We start from the raw sequence: 19,636 nt of genomic DNA, 5'->3' as shown, positions 1-19,636 counted from the left end.
CCCATTGTTCCACAGCCCTTGCAAACATATCCTTTGAATCGGCATGAATGGAAATTATGATCACCCCCACAGCGCCAACAAGGTGTTAATGGCCTTGCATTCATCACCTGTGATGGTGGACTCTGAGATATCTGCGGACGTGTAGCTGCAGGTATGTGTGACCTGCCCTGGACGTTATGATTCGAAAACAACATCACTTTGTTCACAGTACTTGTAGCAGCACTTGTGTGCTGAGAGATTTGCTTAGTATTGTCACTGGTGGCAATGAACACCTGGGCTATTGCTATGGCCTTACTCAAGGTCGGGGTCTCTACAGTCAAAAGTTTGCGAAGTATGGTTTCGTGGCCAATATCAAGTACGAAAATGTCTCTGAGCATGTGCTCCAAATGTCCTTCAAATTGGCAATGTCCTGCAAGGCGTCTCAGCTCGGCGACATATCTCGCCACTTCCTGGCCTTCAAACCTTTTGTAGGTGTAGAACCGGTACCTCGCCATCAGAATGCTTTTGTTCGGGTTCAAATGCTCTCGGACCAGCATGCACAAATCGTCATACGATTTCTCCGTGGGTTTCGCTGGAGTGAGCAGATTCTTCATAAGGCCATACGTTGGTGCCCCACAGACAGTGAGGAGGATCGCTTTACATTTGGCAGCGCTCTCTTCCCCATCTCGCTCATTGGCCATGAAGTTTTGGTCGAGTCACTCCACACAAGTTTCCCAATCACCTCCCTCCGAAAATTTCTCCAGGATGCCCACTGTTCTCTGCATCTTTGGGTTCGCTATCTGTAGCTCATTGCCAGTTGTAGTGTAAGGAGAAAGAGTCAGACTGAGCACTGTGAGCTCAAAGTAAAGTGTGGTCTTAGTCTTTTATTGCAGTCACCAGAGTCCCACTCCAACCTGTGAAGCCTTCTTAAATACCTGTGCTCCCAAGGGATTATGGGATCCCTTGGGACTCCGGGGAATGAGCCCTCTGGTGGCTGTGCAGAGTAAATACAAGTCCATATATATAACAGCCGCCTCAACAACTTCTTCTGTTGCAAGATCTTCTACAAAAACAAGGTCACTCTCATTACTGTGTGATGATCTGACACATTTCAGGAAAGGATAAGATTTCTGCACTCTACGTTTTGGATTATTTGTTTCATAAGAAGAAGCATCAATACATTTTTTCTCAAAAATGCATTTCTTATACAAACTGTTCAGCTTTGTCATTCTGAGAAGTTCACGGTCCATTACAATCCTGCCCTGTATCACTGTATCACAGAAGTGCCTGTATCCTGTCTGGTAGAGTTGCCTTCTGAAGGGTCTTCCTGCTCCTTTCTCAGAAATCTGGTGTAGCTCTGATAGCAGCTAAGATGATACCTTGCTTCAAGGGCAACAAGATTTTGTCCACGGATATGCAACAAGAGTGCCTCGTCTGTGTGGGTTTCTGCTGCAAGGAGCAGCTTACCTGCAATTTTAGTCTCACATTGTACCAGCCTCTCTCTCTGCCTCTTTTGGCTGTGTCTCTCCACAATGTTCTTGTCCTTCTTGCAGAGAAGGCACTGCACTGGAAGAAGATGGGAAACCCTCGCAGGAATAACCTTTGGGTCTGGCGTCTTTGAGCGAAGCAGTCGAACCTTGGTGGCGGCCTCACTCCTTTCTGTACTGGTTCTGCAATGGCTGCTTCAGCTGCACAGAAATAAAAAGACTAGAAAAAAACAGAAAACAGAAAAGAATAAGAGTGTAAAAGAGGGTGGGAGGAGACATACGGCGAGAAAAGAGAGGAAAATGAATGAGACATTTGTCATGTTTTAATTTCATTCTTCTCAGTATTGATATGCGATAAATATATACATCTAAATAGACAATGTACTCACATTCATAGTTCACATTTTCCCTTTCTTGATTTTTCTTGGTTGTCGATCTCTGTTTATCAGTGAAACACCCCGACCCGTGCCGATGATACCCAATCGAATGTGGGATTGTTGCGAGTCTTTCTAGTGCAATAACCAGCTCCAGATCTAAACTTCCGATGGCATTCTCTGCAATTTTAGCTTCTCTAGTTCCAGTAAATTTCCACTGATAAACACTCGTGCAAAATGTTATCCAGCTAGAGTCTGAAAATAAACTAAGTTGCCTTTGGCTCCGGCGACTACATGTATGCAGCACACCATTGTCCCAGCATGCCATTGTATCAGTGCATGCAGCACGCCATTGTATCAGTGCATGCAACACGGCATTGTATCAGTGCATGCAGCACGGCATTTTATCAGTGCATGCAGCACGCCATTGTAGTGCATGCAGCACACTATTGTATCAGTGCATGCAGTACGCCATTGTATCAGTGCATGCAGCACACCATTGTATCCGTGCATGCAGCAAGCCATTGTATCAGTGCATGCAACAAGCCACTGTATCCGTGCATGCAGCAAGCCATTGTATCAGTGCATGCAACAAGCCATTGTATCAGTGCATGCAACAAGCCATTGTATCAGTGCATGCAGCACACCATTGTATCAGTGCATGCAACAAGCCATTGTATCAGTGCATGCAGCATGCAATTGTATCAGTCCATGCAGCACACCATTGTATCAGTGCATGCAACAAGCCATTGTATCAGTTCATGTAGCATGCCATTGTATCAGTACATGCCGCACGGCATTGTATCAGTGCATGCAGCACATCATTGTAGTGCATGTAGCACACCATTGTAGTGCATGCAGCACACCATTGTATCAGTGCATGTAACAAGCCATTGTATCAGTGCATGCAGCACGCCAGTGTAGTGCATGAAGCACACCATTGTATCAGTGCATGCAACAAGTCATCGTATCAGTCCATGCAGCACACCATTGTATCAGTGCATGCAACAAGTCATCGTATCAGTCCATGCAGCACACCATTGTATCAGTGCATGCAGCACACCATTGTATCAGTGCATGCAGCACACCATTGTATCAGTGCATGCAACAAGCCATTGTATCGGTGCATGCAACGTGCCATTGTAGTGCATGCAGCTCACCATTGTATCAGTGCATGCAACAAGCCATTGTATCGGTGCATGCAGCATGCCATTGTTCCAGTCCGGTGCATGCAGCATGCCATTGTATCAGTGCATGTAGCACACCATTGTATCAGTGCATGTAACAAGCCATTGTATCAGTGCATGCAGCACGCCAGTGCAGTGCATGCAGCACACCATTGTATCAGTACATGCAACAAGCCATTGTATCGGTGCATGCAGCATGCCATTGTTCCAGTCCGGTGCATGCAGCACACCATTGTCCCGGTGCATTCAGTCACTGACTTTAATCGAACTAGTACACAGATCATGATTGGCTGATTTCGTTGTACTAAAAAATACAGCTGTTGTGATTGGTCATTTAATTAAATCACAATTAGGTCATCACTTTGCGTTTTGACGAGATTTCTGCCTCAGTTCGAATGAAAATTTCTACATAATGCTCACTTTTTGAAGATAGGAACACTGATTTTTTTGATAAATGGTTCCTAAACTAATATTGGTGTGAATATGAAGTACTTTCACAGAGGGGACTCCAGAAAAGCATTGTTTTTGAGACATGGTCCAGTCTATCGGAAAATTCCGCTAAAAGGAAAGAATAAACTAAATACTAATGAGACTCCATGGATGAATACAGCCATAAGGGAACACTTGAGGGTAAGGAAAGTGGCATAGATTAAATACATAGCCAGCAGGGGAGTGCATGATAAGGGAGAATAGAAAACGATTAGGAGAGAAGTAAAAAAAAATAGGAAGGCAAAGAGGAACTATGAAATTAAATTATCAAGGATCATAAAACAAAATAGTAAAATATTGTACAGGCACATCAATAAAAGAGGAAGGTTGGGATGGGAATCGGGCCATGAGGGATAGACCGGATAATACCACAGGTAACGATACAGAGATAGCAAAAATATTAAATCATTATTTTGCTTCAGTATTTACCAGGGAGGTGGACATGACATTGGATGATGTGATTAGTAATGAGATAAGTGCATTTAAAATAAAAAAATGGGATATATTAAATAAACTAATCAAACTCAAAGAGGATAAAACCTCTGGTCTGGATGGATTGCATCCACTCATTTTAAAAGAATCTACAGACGAGATAGCAGAGGCATTACTACAAATATTTAATAATTCGTTAGAAAAAGGTGTCGTGCCAGAGGACTGGTGGATAGCTAACATAATACCTGTGTTTAAGAAGGGGGATAGAACATGTCCCGGGAATTATAGACCAGTCAGCTTCACATCGGTTGTAGGAAATATAATGGAATTCCTACTGACGGAGAAAATAGAAGAACATCTAGAAACCAAAAATATAATAACGAATAGTCAGCATGGATTTCAAAAGGGAAAGTCTTGCTTGACCAACCTCATTGAATTTTTTGAAGAGGTAACAGAGAGAGTAGACGAGGGTAATGCAATAGATGTAATTTATCTAGATTTTCAAAAGGCCTTCAATAAGGTACCCCATAATAGACTGATGAACCAAGTCAGAGAATGCGGAGTCAGGGGACAAGTAGCAGAATGGATCACTAGCTGGCTTTAAGACAGAAAGCAGAGAATCGGGGTAAAGGGTAGCTATTCACAGTGGCAGAAGGTGGGTCATGGTGTTCCACAAGGATCAGTGCTGGGACCACTGTTTACAATTTATATTAATGGTTTAGATTTTGGAATCAAAAACACAATTTCTAAATTTGCGGATGACACCAAATTGGGTGATAGTCAATACTGAGGAGAACTGCAACAAATTACAGGAGGACATTAATAAACTTGCAGAATGGGCATAGAATTGGCAATTAAAGTTCAACACAGATAAATGTGAGGTATTACATTTTGGTGGGAAGAATAGGGAGGTCACTTATTACTGGGAGGGCGTGAGTCTGGGAGGGGTAGAGGAACAAAGGGATCTCGGATACAAATACACAAATCACTAAACGTTGCAACACAGGTTAGCAAGGCCGTAAAAAGCAAACCAAACACTAGGGTTTATTTCTAGAGATTTAGAATTGTAAAGTAGGGAAGTTATGCTAAATCTGAATCGAACCTTGGTTAGACCACACTTAGAGCACTGCGTACAGTTCTGTTCGCCATATTACAAAAAGGATATAGAGGCACTGTAGAGGGTGCAGAGAAGATTTACAAGGATGATACCAGGAATGCGAGGGTGTACATATCAGGAAAGGACGAACAGGCTGGGTCTCTTTTCTCTTGAAAGAAGAAGACTGAGTGGTGACCTAATAGAGGTCTTTAAAATGATGAAAGGTTTTGATAGAGTGGATACAGAGAGAATGTTTCCACTTGTGGGGAAGAGCATAACTAGAGGCCATCAATATAAGTCACCAAGAAATCCAATAGGGAATTCAGAAGGAACTTCTGGTGAGAAAGCGGTGAGAATGTGGACTCGCTACCACAGGGAATGGTTGAAGCGAATAGATGCATTTAAGCGAAGGCTAGACAAGCATATGAGGGAGAAGGGAGTAGAAGGTTATGCTGATAGATTTAAACACTGGCATGGACTGGTTGGGCCAAATGACCTGTTTCTGTGCTGTATATCCAATGTGATCCTGTGTAATGCTCCTATGAAGCACATTAGGATATTTTACTACGTTTATGGTGCTATATAAATCCAATTTGTTGTTGTTGATGAACTGGCCTGACTGATTCATTAGTGATATACATTAGAACATAAGAAATAGGATCAGGAATAGGCCATTTGATCCCTCGAGCCTGCTCCGCCATTTAATAAGATCATGGCTGATCTGATCATGGCCTCAACTCCACTTCCCTGTCCGCTCCCCATAACTCTTGACTACCTTATCGCTCAGAAATCGGTCTACCTCTGCCTTAAATATATTCAATGTTCCAGCCTCCACAGCTCCCTGGGGCAGAGAATTCCATAGATTTACAACCCTCTGAGAAAAGAAACTCCTCCTCATCTCAGTTTTAAATGTGCGACCCCTTAGTTTGAAACTGTGCCCCCTAGTTCTAGATTCCCCCACGAGGGGAAACATCCTCTCTGCATCTACCTTGTCCAGCCCCCTCAGAATATTACATGTTTCAATAATATCACCTCTCATTCTTCTAATCTCCAGTGAGTATAGGCCCAACCTGCTCATAAGAAAACCCCTTCATCTAAGGAATCAACCTCGTGAACCTTCTCTGAACTGTCTCCAATGCAAGTATATCTCTCTTTAAATAAGGAGACCAAAACTGTACACGGTACTCTAGGTGTGGCCTCACCAATACCCTGTACAGTAGTAGCAGGACTTCCCTGCTTTTATACTCTATCTCGCTTGCAATAAAGGCCAACATTCCATTGGCCATCCTGATCACTTGCTGTACCTGTATACCAACTTTTTGTGTGTCATGTACAAGGACCCCCAGATCCCTCTGTACCACAGCATTTTGTAATGTCTCTCCATTTAAATTATCATTTGCATTTTTATTCTTCCTCACCTCACACTTTCCTACATTATACTCCATCTGCCAAATTTTTGCCCATTCACAGCCTGTCTATATCCCTTTGTGTTCGCCTCACAATTTGCTTTCTCACCTATCTTTGTCTTATCAGCAAACTTGGCTACATTACACTCGGTCCCTTCATCCAAGTCATTAATATAGATTGTAAATAGTTGAGGCCCCCCACTAGTTTCTGTATTCCCACCGGAAAATGACCCATTTATCTCGACTCGCTGTTTTCTGTTAATAAGCCAATCCTTTCTCCATGCTAATATTGTACCCCTAACCCCGTGAGCTTTTATCTTCTGCAGTAACCTTTTATGTGGCACCTTATCGAATGCCTTTTGGAAATCCAAATACACCACATCTACTAGAAACATAGAAACATAGAAAATAGGTGCAGGAGTAGGCCATATGGCCCTTCGAGCCTGCACCGCCAATCAATAAGATCATGGCTGATCATTCCCTCAGTACCCCTTTCCTGCTTTCTCTCGATACCCCTTGATCCCCTTAGCCGTAAGGGCAATATCTAACTCCCTCTTGAATATATCCAATGAACTGGCATCAACAACTCTCTGCGGCAGGCAATTCCACAGGTTAACAACTCTCTGAGCGAAGAAGTTTCCCCTCATCTCAGTCCTAAATGGCCTACCCCTTATCCTAAGACTATGTCCCCTGGTTCTGGACTTCCCGAACATCGGGAACATTCTTCCCGCATCGAATCTGTGCAGTCCCATTTCTATGAGATTCCCTCTCATCCTTCTAAACTCCAGTGTATAAAGGCCCAGTTGATCCAGTCTCTCCTCATATGTCAGTCCAGCCATCCCGGGAATCAGTCTGGTGAATCTTCGCTGCACCCCTTCAATAGCAAGAACGTCCTTCCTCAGATTAGGAGACCAAAACTGAACACAATATTCTAGGTGAGGCCTCACTAAGGCTCTGTACAACTGTAGTAAGACCTTCCTGCTCCTATACTCAAATCCCCTAGCTATGAAGGCCAAAATACCATTTGCCTTCTTCACTGCCTGTTGTATCTGCATGCCAACCTTCAATGATTGATGAACCATGACACCCATGTCTCATTGCACCTCCCCTTTTCCTAATCTGCCGCCATTCAGATAATATTCTGCCTTCGTGTTTTTGCCCCCAAAATGAATAACCTCACATTTATCCACATTATACTGCAGGTGCCATGCATTTGCCCACTCATCTAACCTGTCCAAGTCACCCTGCAGCCTCTTAGTGTCTCTCTCACAGCTCACACCGCCACCCAGTTTAGTGTCATCTGCAAACTTGGAGATATTACACTCAATTCCTTCATCCAAATTGTTAATGTATACTGTAATGAGCTGGGGTCCCAGCACTGAGTCCTGCAGCACTCCACTAGTCACTGCCTGCCATTCTGAAGAGGACCCGTTTATCCCACCTCTCTGCTTCCTGTCTGCCAACCAGTTCTCTATTCACGTCGTACATTACCCCCAAAACCATGCGCTTTGACTTTGCACACCAATCTCTTGTGCGGGACCTTGTCAAAAGCCTTTTGAAAGTCCAAATACACCACATCCACTGGTTCTGCCTTGTCCACTCTGCTAGTGAGATCCTCAAAAAATTCCAGAAGATTCGTCAAGCATGATTTTCCTTTCATAAATCCATGCTGACTTGGACCGATCCTGTCACTGCTTTCCAAATGCATTGCTCTTTCATCCCTAATGATTGATTCTAACATTTTCCCCACTACTGATGTCAGGCTAACCGGTCTATAATTACCCGTTTTCTCTCTCCCTCCTTTTTTAAAAAGTGGTGTTACATTAGCTACCCTCCAGTCCATAGGAACTGATCCAGAGTCGATAGACTGTTGGAAAATGATCACCAATGCATCCACTATTTCTAGGGCCACTTCCTTAACTACTCTGGGATGCAGACTATCAGGCCCCGGGGATTTATCAGCCTTCAATCCCATCAATTTCCCTAACACAATTTCCCGCCTAATAAGGATATCCTTCAGTTCCTCCTTCTCACTACACCCTCGGTCCCCTAGTACATTTGGAAGGTTATTCGTGTCTTCCTTCGTGAAGACAGAACCAAAGTATTTGTTCAATTGGTCTGCCATTTCTTTGTTCCCCATTATAAATTCACCTGAATCTGACTGCAAGGGACCTACATTTGTCTTCACTAATCTTTTTCTCTTCACATATTTACAGAAACTTTTGCAGTCAGTTTTTATGTTCTCTGCAAGCTTCCTTCGTTCCCCTTTATCCACCCTGCTTATTACATCCTCAAAGAACTCTCGCAAATTTGTCAAACATATCCCTTTCATAATACTATGCTGACTCTGCTTGATTGTATTATGGTTTTCTAAATGTCCTGCTACTACTTCCTAAATATGGGGAATGGGCAGGAAAGTGGAGTTGAGGCCAAGACCAGATCAACCATGATCGTATTGAATGGCGGAGCAGGCTCGAGAGGCCGAATGGCCGACTCCTGCTCCTATTTCTTATGTTCTATTATTTTCTTATGACTGCAGAATTTTCCCAATGACAGATGGTCTGTAGTTTCCTGCTTTCTGTCTCCCTCCTTTCTTGAAAAGGGGCGTTACATTTGTGGTTTTTCAATCCTCGAGAATCCAGAGGATTCTGGTGGATTACAGCCAATGCATCCATTATCTCTGCAGCCACTACTTTTAAGACCCGAAGATGCAGGCCATCAGGTCTGGGAGACTTGTTCATTTTTAGTCCCATTAGTTTGCCTAGTACTTATTCTGTAGTGATAGTGATTGTTTTAAATTCCCCCCTCCCCCCAATAACCATTTGATTATCAATTATTGGGATGCTTTTAGTGTCTTCTACCATGAAGACTGGTACAAAATATTTGTTCGAAGTCTCGGCCATTTCCCTGTTCCTCATTATTAATTCCCCAGTCTCATTCTCCAAGGGACCAACATTTACTTTAGCTAGCCTTGTTATATGCCTGTAGAAACTCTTACTGTTTGTCTTTATATTTATTGCTAGTTTACTCTCATAGTCCATCTTCTCTCTTTTTATTATTTTTTATTCTGCGGCCATTCTGGTTACCAAACCTGGGCTCTCCTCAGCTCTTCCGCAATTTGTCTCATGCCTGAGCAAACAGGAGGTGAACATTTGGGTGGATATTTGATAATTGCTCCCCATAACCACATGCTCTCCAGACTGTCGAGCTTGAGGATCTACAGCCTTTCCCCATGGCCCTGGGGTCAGTGGGGTCAGTGTTGCTCCTCCTCCCCTCCCCTGCCCCTGTGACAAGTGCTAGCCGGAATGGTGTCAACTGTCCAAGTGAGATATGCCCAGCATAATGTAAAACCTCATACAACCTGTGGAGACTTACAGTTCTCTCTACACATCCCAGAGATTCACATTCCCTCATTACTGAAAATGTTGATTCGACTTTTAGTTCAGGCCCCTTTCTCAGTCTCCCTTTGTTAATTCCATTCCCTCTATGTTGGCCTTTATTGCAAGGGGGGTTGGAGTACAAGAGTAAGGAAGCCTTGCTGCAATTATATAGAGGTTTGTTGAGACCGCACCTGGAGTACTGTGCACAGTTTTAGTCTGCTTACCTAAGGAAGAATATACTTGCCTTAGAGGTGCAATGAAGGTTCAGTAGATTCCAGGGATGAGAGGGTTGTCTTATGAAGAGAGACTGAGTAGAATGAGCCTATATTCTCTGGGGTTTAGAAGAATGAGAGGTGATTTCAATGAAACATATAAAATTCTTACTGGGCTTGACAGGGTTGATGCAGGGAGGATGCTTCCCCTGACTGGGGAGTCTAGAACCAGGGGTCACAGTCTCAGGATAAGGGGATGGCCATTTAGGACTGAGATGAGGAGGAATTTTTTCACTCAGAGGGTGGTGAATCTTTGGAATTCTCTGCCCCAGATGGCTGTGGAGGCTCAGTCTTTGAGTATATTCAAGACAGAGATCAATAGATTTTTGAGCTCTAACAAAATCAAGGGATATGGGGATAGTGCAGGAAAATGGAGTTGAGGTAAAGGTTCAGCCATTGATTGGTGGAGCAGGTTCGAGGGGCCGAATGGCCTACTCCTGCTCTTATTTCTTATTTTCGTATTCATTGCTTCACCCAGTATCTAACTCTGTATATTTGCTAATTGTCTGCCCTGCTGCATACTGTTCAAAATGCAGGACCATCTTTCGAATGAGACGTTAAACCGAGGCCCCGACTGCTCTCTCTGGTGGACATAAAAGATACACACTGGTGAAACTGTCACACTGGTACACTGCTCCAAAATGAATGACAGGAGTATTCAGTGAAACGATAGTTCGATACGTGGGGATGTAAATAGCATTCCGTTTAGAGATTCTTTTGGAATGTGACTTTGTTGGGATGTCCCGCTCTCGGCCACCATGCAAAGTAGAACAAGGAGGATTGCTGGCGTGCAAGGCAAAACTTGCAAATGCTGTTTTCAATCCGCAGTCTCCAAGGCACTGCCCAAGAGTTTTCATATAGTGGTTGGTTACCTTATCTCTCAGTGTCAGCTGTGGCTCAGTGGGCAGCACTCTCGCCTCTGAGTCACGAGGTTGTGGGTTCAAATCCCACTCAGGGACATGAGTACATAAATTTAGGCTGGGAGTGCTGCACTGTCGGAGGTGCCGTCTTTCGGATGAGATATTAAACTGAGGCCCCGTTTGCTCTCTCAGGTGGACGTAAAAGATCCCATGGCACTATTTCAAAGAGCAGGGGAGTTCTCCCCAGTGTTCTGGCCAAAGTTTATCCCTCAATCAACATAACAAAAAAACAGATTATCTGGTCATTATCACATTGCTGTGTGTGGGAGCTTGCTGTGCACGGGAGCTTGCTGTGCACAGGTTGGCTGCTGTGTTTCCCACATTACAACAGTGACTACACTCCGAAAGTATTTCATTGGCTGTAAAGTGCTTCGAGACATCCGGTGATTGTGAAAGATGCTATATAAATGCAAGTCTTTCTTTCTCTCTCCCTTTCCTGTGTCTGCAGGCTAACGATAAATGCGGAGTGCCCGATGCACCTGGAGGATTTCCCCATGGACGCACACGCCTGCCCGCTGAAATTTGGCAGCTGTAAGTCTGGCCTATCAATTCACTCAGACTCCCATCGAGGATATAACCCCCTGCTGCCCGGGGATGGGCTGGCTCAACAAGCTAGACACTGGCGGCACTCCCCCTCATCCATCCCAAAAGCTTTCCCGAAATGGGGACTCGCCAAAGCTGCAGCACGTTGCAGTGGTGCAGGTTGTGAGGAGAGTGCCGTTGGTTGTTGGATAGATTAAAGGACCAGGGTAGCTGTGTCATTCTGGGCCTCCACCCATTGACAAAAGTCAAGACCATGAGATATCCCACTGCCACCGGCGGGAGTGGGGCTGTAATCCCCAAGTTGTGGAGGGAACTGTGCAAGCTCTTGGGTCAGGCAGATCGACATGACCGCGGGTATTTGTCTCAACAGATGCCTACACAAACAAAGAGGTGATGTATGTCTGGACACACGGTCAAGGGAACTCGGTAGTGGTTGCTGAGGATGGGTCCCGATTGAACCAATACGATTTGTTGGGACAGACTGTTGGCACGGAGATTATCCGATCGAATACAGGTAAGTGATTTAAAGGGTGGTAGTAACACACCTTCCAAACGGCCCAATCCCATTGCCTGGAGCAGAGCCAGGGCAGCAAAGTTATCTGGGAAAAGCCAAATGAAGTGCTACAATGGAATAACGTTTGTTGTGACTTCTGCAATGAGAATCCGATCCCAAGTTATAGATGGTGATGTGGGACATAATTTCTCGTCTATTGGGCAAGGTGTGACTGATACATTGATGGGCTGACCCAGCTCGCCACCATTGAGCTCAAAGGCCCAAGGTCCCATTCACATCATGTTATAGTTTTACATCCTCCTGCACCCCGACCAAAGCTACACGGAGCCATGTTCCTCACTGTGCGGAGAGGGGCAGCCAGGATTCAGCAATAACACTCTTCCCCCGCCCCCGCACACCCCCCCCAGGACAGTAATACCGGGCCCCCCCTTCCACCCCCCCCGGGACAGTAACACCCTGTCCCCTCCCCTTCCCCCCCCACCCCCCCGGGACTGTCACACCCTGTCCCCTCCCCCTCCCCCCCCCTCCCCCCCCGGGATGGTAACACCCTGTCCCCCACTCCCCCCTCCCCCCCGGGACAGTAACACCCTCCCCTCCGCCCCAGGACATTAACAATCCCCTGTTTCCAGTGGGGTTCCGCAGGGCTCAGTGCAGGGTCCCTTGCTTTTTGTGGTATACATCAATGAATTAGACTTGAATATAGGGAATATCATTAAGAAGTTTGCAGATGATACTAAAATAGGCTGTGTGGTTGATAATGAAGAAGAAAGCTGTAGACTGCAGGAAGATATCAATGTACTGGTCAGGTGGGCAGAACAGTAGCAAATGGATTCAATCTGGAGAAGTGTGAGGTAATGCATTTGGGGAGGGCTAACAAGGCAAGGGAATACACATTAAATGGGACTGTCATAGAAACATAGAAACATAGAAAATAGGTGCAGGAGTAGGCCATTCGGTCCTTCGAGCCTGCACCACCATTCAATGTGATCATGGCTGATCATGCAACTTCAGTACCCCATTCCTGCTTTCTCTCCATACCCCTTGATCCCTTTAGCTATAAGGGCCACATCTAACTTCCTTTTGAATATATCTAACGAACTGGCCTCAACAACTTTCTGTGATAGAGAATTCCACAGGTTCACAATTCTCTGGGTGAAAACGTTTCTTCTCGTCTCAGTCCTAAATGGCTTACCCCTTATCCTTAGACTATGACCCCTGGTTCTGGACTTCCCCAACATTGGGAACATTCTTTCTGCATCTAACCTGTCTAAACCAGTCAGAATTCTATATGTTTCTATGAGATCCCCTCTCATTCTTCTAAATACCAGGAAATATAAGCCTAGTCGATCCAGTCTTTCTTCATATGTCAGTCTTGCCATCCCGGGAATCAGTCTGGTGAACCTTCGCTGCACTCCCTCAATAGCAAGAATGTCCTTCCTCAGATTAGGAGACAAAAACTGTACACAATATTCAAGATGTGGTCTCACCAAGACCCTGTACAACTGCAGTAAGACCTCCCTGCTCCTATACTCAAATCACCTCGCTATGAAGGCCAACACGCCATTTGTTTTCTTTACTGCCTGATGTACCTGCATGTCTACCTTCAATTACTGATGTACCATGGCACCCAGGTCTCGTTGCACCTCCCCTTTTACTAATCTGTTCCAAATAACTCCACAAGACTGTATACTGCAAGCTCAAACTGTTGTGACCTTGGTCTCTTTATTGTAACTCCAGAGTGAGGAAACAGCATGGTGGACATTTTATACTTGCTTGCCCAGAATGTGCAGGTGACCCTTGGGTCTCCAACAAGTGCGCCCCCTGGTGGCAAGTACTACACACTAGTAAAGTTTACATACATAACATCAATCCCCTCAAAGTCTTCGATACAAGTTATTTACAAGTTGAGGCGATCCGGAGCTCTGTGTTCCCGGGTTGATCACCCGAGTTGAAGTCCTGACATGGGTGAGTTGGTCAGATCATTGCTGCACTGCAGTGTGGCTGGTCTGATCAGACTGTTAGGCATGGTGGGTTCATCCTCGTGGTTGACTGCGAGGTCGATTGCTGGTTGGGTGTATGTTGGTGGATCAATGATGGTAATGTTCTCTTCAAACTGTTCTTGGTTGTCAGTGAATCGCAGTTTGGTCTGATCCAAATGCTTCTGCCGTTTGTCCATTCAAAAGTTTGACAACAAACACTCTATTCCCCTCCTTGGCTAACACAGTGCCAGCAACCCATTTGGGACTATGACCATAATTAAGAACAAACACAGGTTCATTAATGTCACGCAGTACAGCCGCGCGATTGTGGTACACGTTATGCCGGTGATGTCAGGTTTCTACATGATCATTGAGATCCGGGTGGACTAAGGAGAGCCTGGTTTTGAGTGCGCTCGTCATTTACAATTCTGCAGGGGGAACTCCAATAAGCGAGTGGGGTCGCGTGCGGTAGGTGAGCAGAATCCAAGTAAACTGGGTCTGCAGGGAACCGTACATCACATTTCAAACTCTGCTTGATAGTTTGGACTGTACGTTCCGCTTGACCATCGGATGCGGGCTTAAACGGCGCAGACCTGACATGCTTGATGCCATTGCAGGTCATGAATTCTTTGAATTTCGAGCTGGTGAAACATGGTCCAGTGTCACTAACAAGGATGTCGGGCAAACCATGGGTGGCGAACAACATGGCCCGGAGGCTTTCAATGGTGGCAGTGGACGGACATGATAACATAATTATACATTCAATTCATTTAGAGTAAACGTCCACTGCTACTAGGAACATCTTTCCTAGAAAGGGGCCAGCGAAATCTACGTGGACCCTGGGCCATGGTTTGGAGGGCCATGACCACAGGCTCAGTCGGGCCTCCCTTGGTGCATTGCTGAACTGTGAGCAAGTGTTACATTGGTGTATGCATGACTCCAATTCCGAATCAATGTTAGGCCACCAAACATGTGACCTGGCGATAGCCTTCATCATGACTATGCCTGGGTCGGTACTGTGTAGGTCGCGTATAAACGTTTCCCTGCATTTTTTTGACAAAACCACGCAATTCCCCTATAGGAGACAATCCGAATGGATGGACATTTCATCCTTGCGTCGGTAAAATGGCTTAATTTCGTCTTGCATTTCCCTGGGAACAGCCGACCAGCTCCCATTAAGGACACAGCTTTTTACTCGTGATAGTCCAGGGTCCTGGCTACTCCAGGCCCTGATCTGGCGAGCCATGATGGGTGACCCCTCACTCTCAAAAACATCCATTACAAGAAGCAAGTCTGCAGGTTGCGTCATTTCCACCCCGGTGGCGGGCAATGGTAGCCGACTGGGGGCATCAGCACAGTTCTCAGTGCCTGGTCTGTGGTGGATTACATAGTCATACGCAGATAATGTTAGTGCCCATCTTTGGATGCAGGACGAAGCATTGGTGTTAATACCTTTGCTTTCTGAAAACAGTGAAATGAGCGGTTTGTGGTCGGTTTCGAGCTCGAACGCGAGTCCAAATACGTATTGGTGCATTTTCTTAACCCCATATATGCATGCTAATGCTTCTTTCTCAACCATACTATAGACTCTTTCAGCCTTAGATAAACTTCTGGATACATATGCAACCAGTTGCAGTTTGCCTGACACCTTGGCTTGTTGTAACATACAACCGACCCCGTACGAAGATTCATCACAAGCTAGTACTAAACGTTTAAACGGGTCATACAATACAAGTAACTTGTTAGAACATAGCAGGTTTCTGGCCTTATTAAAGGCTGTCTCTTGAGATTTACCCCAAACCCAGTCGTCATCTTTGCATAGCAATAAATGCAAAGATTCCAGCAAAGTGCTCAACCCCGGTAGAAAGTTACCAAAATAGTTGAGGAGTCCCAGGAACAAACACAGTTCTGTCACATTCTGTGGTCTGGGCGCATTCTTGATGGCCTCCGTCTTGGAGTCCATGTGTCTGATGCCATCCGACGCAATCTTTCTCCCCAAAAATTCGACCTCTGGCGCCAGGAAAACACACTTGGAGCATTTCAGCCTGAGCTCCACTCTGTCCAGTCGCTTTAGAGCCTCTTCCAGGTTGTGCAAGTGTTCGGTGGTGTTGCGACCAGTGATCAGGATGTTGTCTTGAAACACCACGGTGCGCGGAACCAATTTCAGCAAACTCTCCATGTTTCTCTGGAAGATGGCCGCAGCCGAGCGAATCCCAAAAGGGCATCTGTGGTATATGAACAGTCCTCTGTGTGTGTTGATGCACGTCAATTTTTTTGAAGGTTCATCCAGCTCCTGCGTCATGTAAGCAGAGGTTAGATCCAGCTTGGTGAACAACTTCCCCCCTGTTAGCGTTGCGAACAGGTCCTCTGTCTTGGGTAATGGGTACTGGATGTTACGAGACTCGGTTGAGCGTTACCTTGCAGTCATCGCAGATTCTGACCGCCCCATCGCTTTTCAACACTGAAACAATTGGACTGGCCCATTCATTGAACTCGACTGGCGATATGATTCCCTCTCGTTGAAGTCTGTCCAGCTCAATCTTGACTTTCTCTCGCATCATATATGGAACCGCTCGGGCCTTGTGATGAACGGGCCATGCATCAGGGACTAGATGGATCTGCACTTTGGCGTCTATGAAGTTGCCGATGCCTGGCTCAAATAACGACAGGAATTTGTGCATGAGGTGTCATCCACCAAAGACAGTGCTTTGATGTCATCCCAGTTCCATCGGATCTTTCCTAGCCAGCTTCTGCCGAACAGTGTTCAGCCATTGCCTGGTACAATCAATAGTGGAAACTCATGCACAGTTCCATCGTACGATACCTTCACTGCCGCCCTGCCAATGACTGGTATGAGCTCTTTGGTGTAAGTGTGAATTGGGCTTAGTTTTGGCCTTTGTGCCTTGTTGCCCCACAGTTTCTCAAAAGCCTTCTGGCTCATAATTGACTGACTCGCCCCCGTGTCCAATTCCATGGAAACTGGAAAGACGTTTAATTTGACTTTTAACATTATCGGAGGGCTTTTGGTGGTGAAGGTTTGTACCCCATACACTTCCTCTTCAGCCTCGGGTTGAGTTGCCTCTCTTACTCGTTCAGCGTGATCCACGCCGGATCGGTCATCTTCTGCCGACTCTGCCACGTGGTGAGTCGCAGCACGTTTGCACATTCGTTGGAGGTGCCCCATTGTTCCACAGCCCTTGCACACGTAGTGCTTTAATCGACATTGATGGGCCCGATGATTACCCCCGCAGCGCCAACATGGTGTTAATGATTCACCTTCACGCCCCACAGAGGACTCTGAGTCATCCTAGGTCTGGCCTCTGCAGACGTGTAGGCCCCGCTATATACAGTTCTGCCTGCTGAAGGTGTTATTTTATGCGCAGTACTTACCGGTGAGCGTCGATGCTGCAAAGATATCTGGTTTAGTACTATCATTTGTGGACATCAAAGCCTGGACTATCGTGATGGCCTTGCTCAGATCTAGGGATTCGGCAGACAGTAGTTTGCAAACAATGACCTCGTGGCCGATTCCAAGCACGAAAAAGTCCCGCAGCATTTCCCCCAAAAATCCAGCAAATTCGCATGGTCCCGCAAGGCGTCGTAGGTCGGAGACATAGCTCGTCACATTCCGGCCCTCGGAGCGGTGGTGCATGTAAAAGCAATATCTGGCCATTAAGATGGTCTCCTTCGGCTTGAGGTGTTCCCGAACCAGCGTGCACAACTCTGTCCGTTGGTTTGTCCGGTGCCAGAAGATTTTTGATGAGGCCATATATCGTGGACCCACAAACGGTGAGGAGAATCGCCCTGCGCTTGACCGCGGTATCTTCCGTATCCAGCTTGTTGGCCACGAAGTACTGGTCAAGGCGCTCAATGAAGGCTTCTCAATCATCACTCAACAAATCTCTCAAGAATACCAATGGCAGCCATAACCGCATGAACGTTCGTGATCTGTTACTCGTCACCAATTGTTATGTTCAGAATAACTCCACAAGACTGTATACTGTAAGCTCAAACTGTTGTGACCTTGGTCTCTTTAATGTAACTCCAGAGTGAGGAAGCAGCATGGTAAACTGCCTTTTATACCTGCTTGCCCAGAATGTGCAGGTAACCCTTGGGTTTCCAACAGGTGCGCCCCCTGGTGGCAAGTCTTACACACTAGTAAAGTTTACATACATAACAGGTACGACACTGAAAAATGTAAACATAGAAACATAGAAACATAGAAAATAGGTGCAGGAGTAGGCCATTCGGCCCTTCTAGCCTGCACCGCCATTTAATGAGTTCATGGCTGAACATTCAACTTCAGTACCCCATTCCTCCTTTCTCGCCATACCCCTTGATCCCCCAAGTAGTAAGGACCTCATCTAACTCCTTTTTGAATATATTTAGTGAATTGGCCTCAACAACTTTCTGTGGTAGAGAATTCCACAGGTTCACCACTCTCTGGGTGAAGAAGTTCCTCCGCATCTCGGTCCTAAATGGCTTACCCCTTATCCTTAGACTGTGACCTCTGGTTCTGGACTTCCCCAACATTGGGAACATTCTTCCTGCATCTAACCTGTCTAACCCCGTCAGAATTTTATATGTTTCTATGAGGTCCCCTCTCATTCTTCTGAACTCCAGTGAATACAAGCCCAGTTGATCCAGTCTTTCTTGATAGGTCAGTCCCGCCATCCCGGGAATCAGTCTGGTGAACCTTCGCTGCACTCCCTCAATAGCAAGAATGTCCTTCCTCAGGTTAGGAGACCAAAACTGTACACAATACTCCAGGTGTGGCCTCACCAATGCCCTGTACAACTGTAGCAACACCTCCCTGCCCCTGTACTCAAATCCCCTTGCTATGAAGGCCAACATGCCATTTGCTTTCTTAACCGCCTGCTGCACCTGCATGCCAACCTTCAATGACTGATGAACCATGACACCCAGGTCTCTTTGCACCTCCCCTTTTCCTAATCTGTCACCATTCAGATAATAGTCTGTCTCTCTGTTTTTACCACCAAAGTGGATAGCCTCACATTTATCCACATTATACTTCATCTGCCATGCATTTGCCCACTCACCTAACCTATCCAAGTCGCTCTGCAGCCTCACAGCATCCTCCTCGCAGCTCACACTGCCACCCAACTTAGTGTCATCCGCAAATTTGGAGATACTACATTTAATCCCCTCATCTAAATCATTAATGTACAGTGTAAACAGCTGGGGCTCCAGCACAGAACCTTGCGGTACCCCACTAGTCACTGCCTGCCATTCTGAAAAGTACCCATTTACTCCTACTCTTTGCTTCCTGTCTGACAACCAGTTCTCAATCCATGTCAGTACACTACCCCCAATCCCATGTGCTCTAAGTTTGCACATCAATCTCTTGTGTGGGACCTTGTCGAACGCCTTCTGAAAGTCCAAATATACCACATCAACTGGTTCTCCCTTATCCACTCTACTGGAAACATCCTCAAAAAATTCCAGAAGATTTGTCAAGCATGATTTCCCTTTCACAAATCCATGCTGACTTGGACCTATCATGTCACCTCTTTCCAAATGCACTGCTATGACATCCTTAATAATTGATTCCTTAATA

At 45.8% G+C, this 19,636-nt stretch overlaps 1 protein-coding gene across 1 annotated transcript in view; it reads left to right on the top strand.

Annotated features, from left to right (window-relative positions):
• The window catches only part of LOC139266173 (gamma-aminobutyric acid receptor subunit alpha-3-like), a 232,825-nt gene that overhangs the window by 190,538 nt on the left and 22,651 nt on the right, over positions 1-19,636 (top strand). The window contains exons 5-6 of the mRNA XM_070884006.1: positions 11,471-11,553; positions 11,936-12,079. Coding sequence (XP_070740107.1) covers positions 11,471-11,553; positions 11,936-12,079 — 227 coding nt within the window. The remainder of the gene's footprint in view (positions 1-11,470; positions 11,554-11,935; positions 12,080-19,636) is intronic.

This window comes from Pristiophorus japonicus, chromosome 6 (assembly GCF_044704955.1).
Source record: "Pristiophorus japonicus isolate sPriJap1 chromosome 6, sPriJap1.hap1, whole genome shotgun sequence".
Classification (NCBI taxonomy): Eukaryota; Metazoa; Chordata; class Chondrichthyes; family Pristiophoridae; genus Pristiophorus; species Pristiophorus japonicus.
This window is presented reverse-complemented; position numbering and strand designations above follow the sequence as displayed.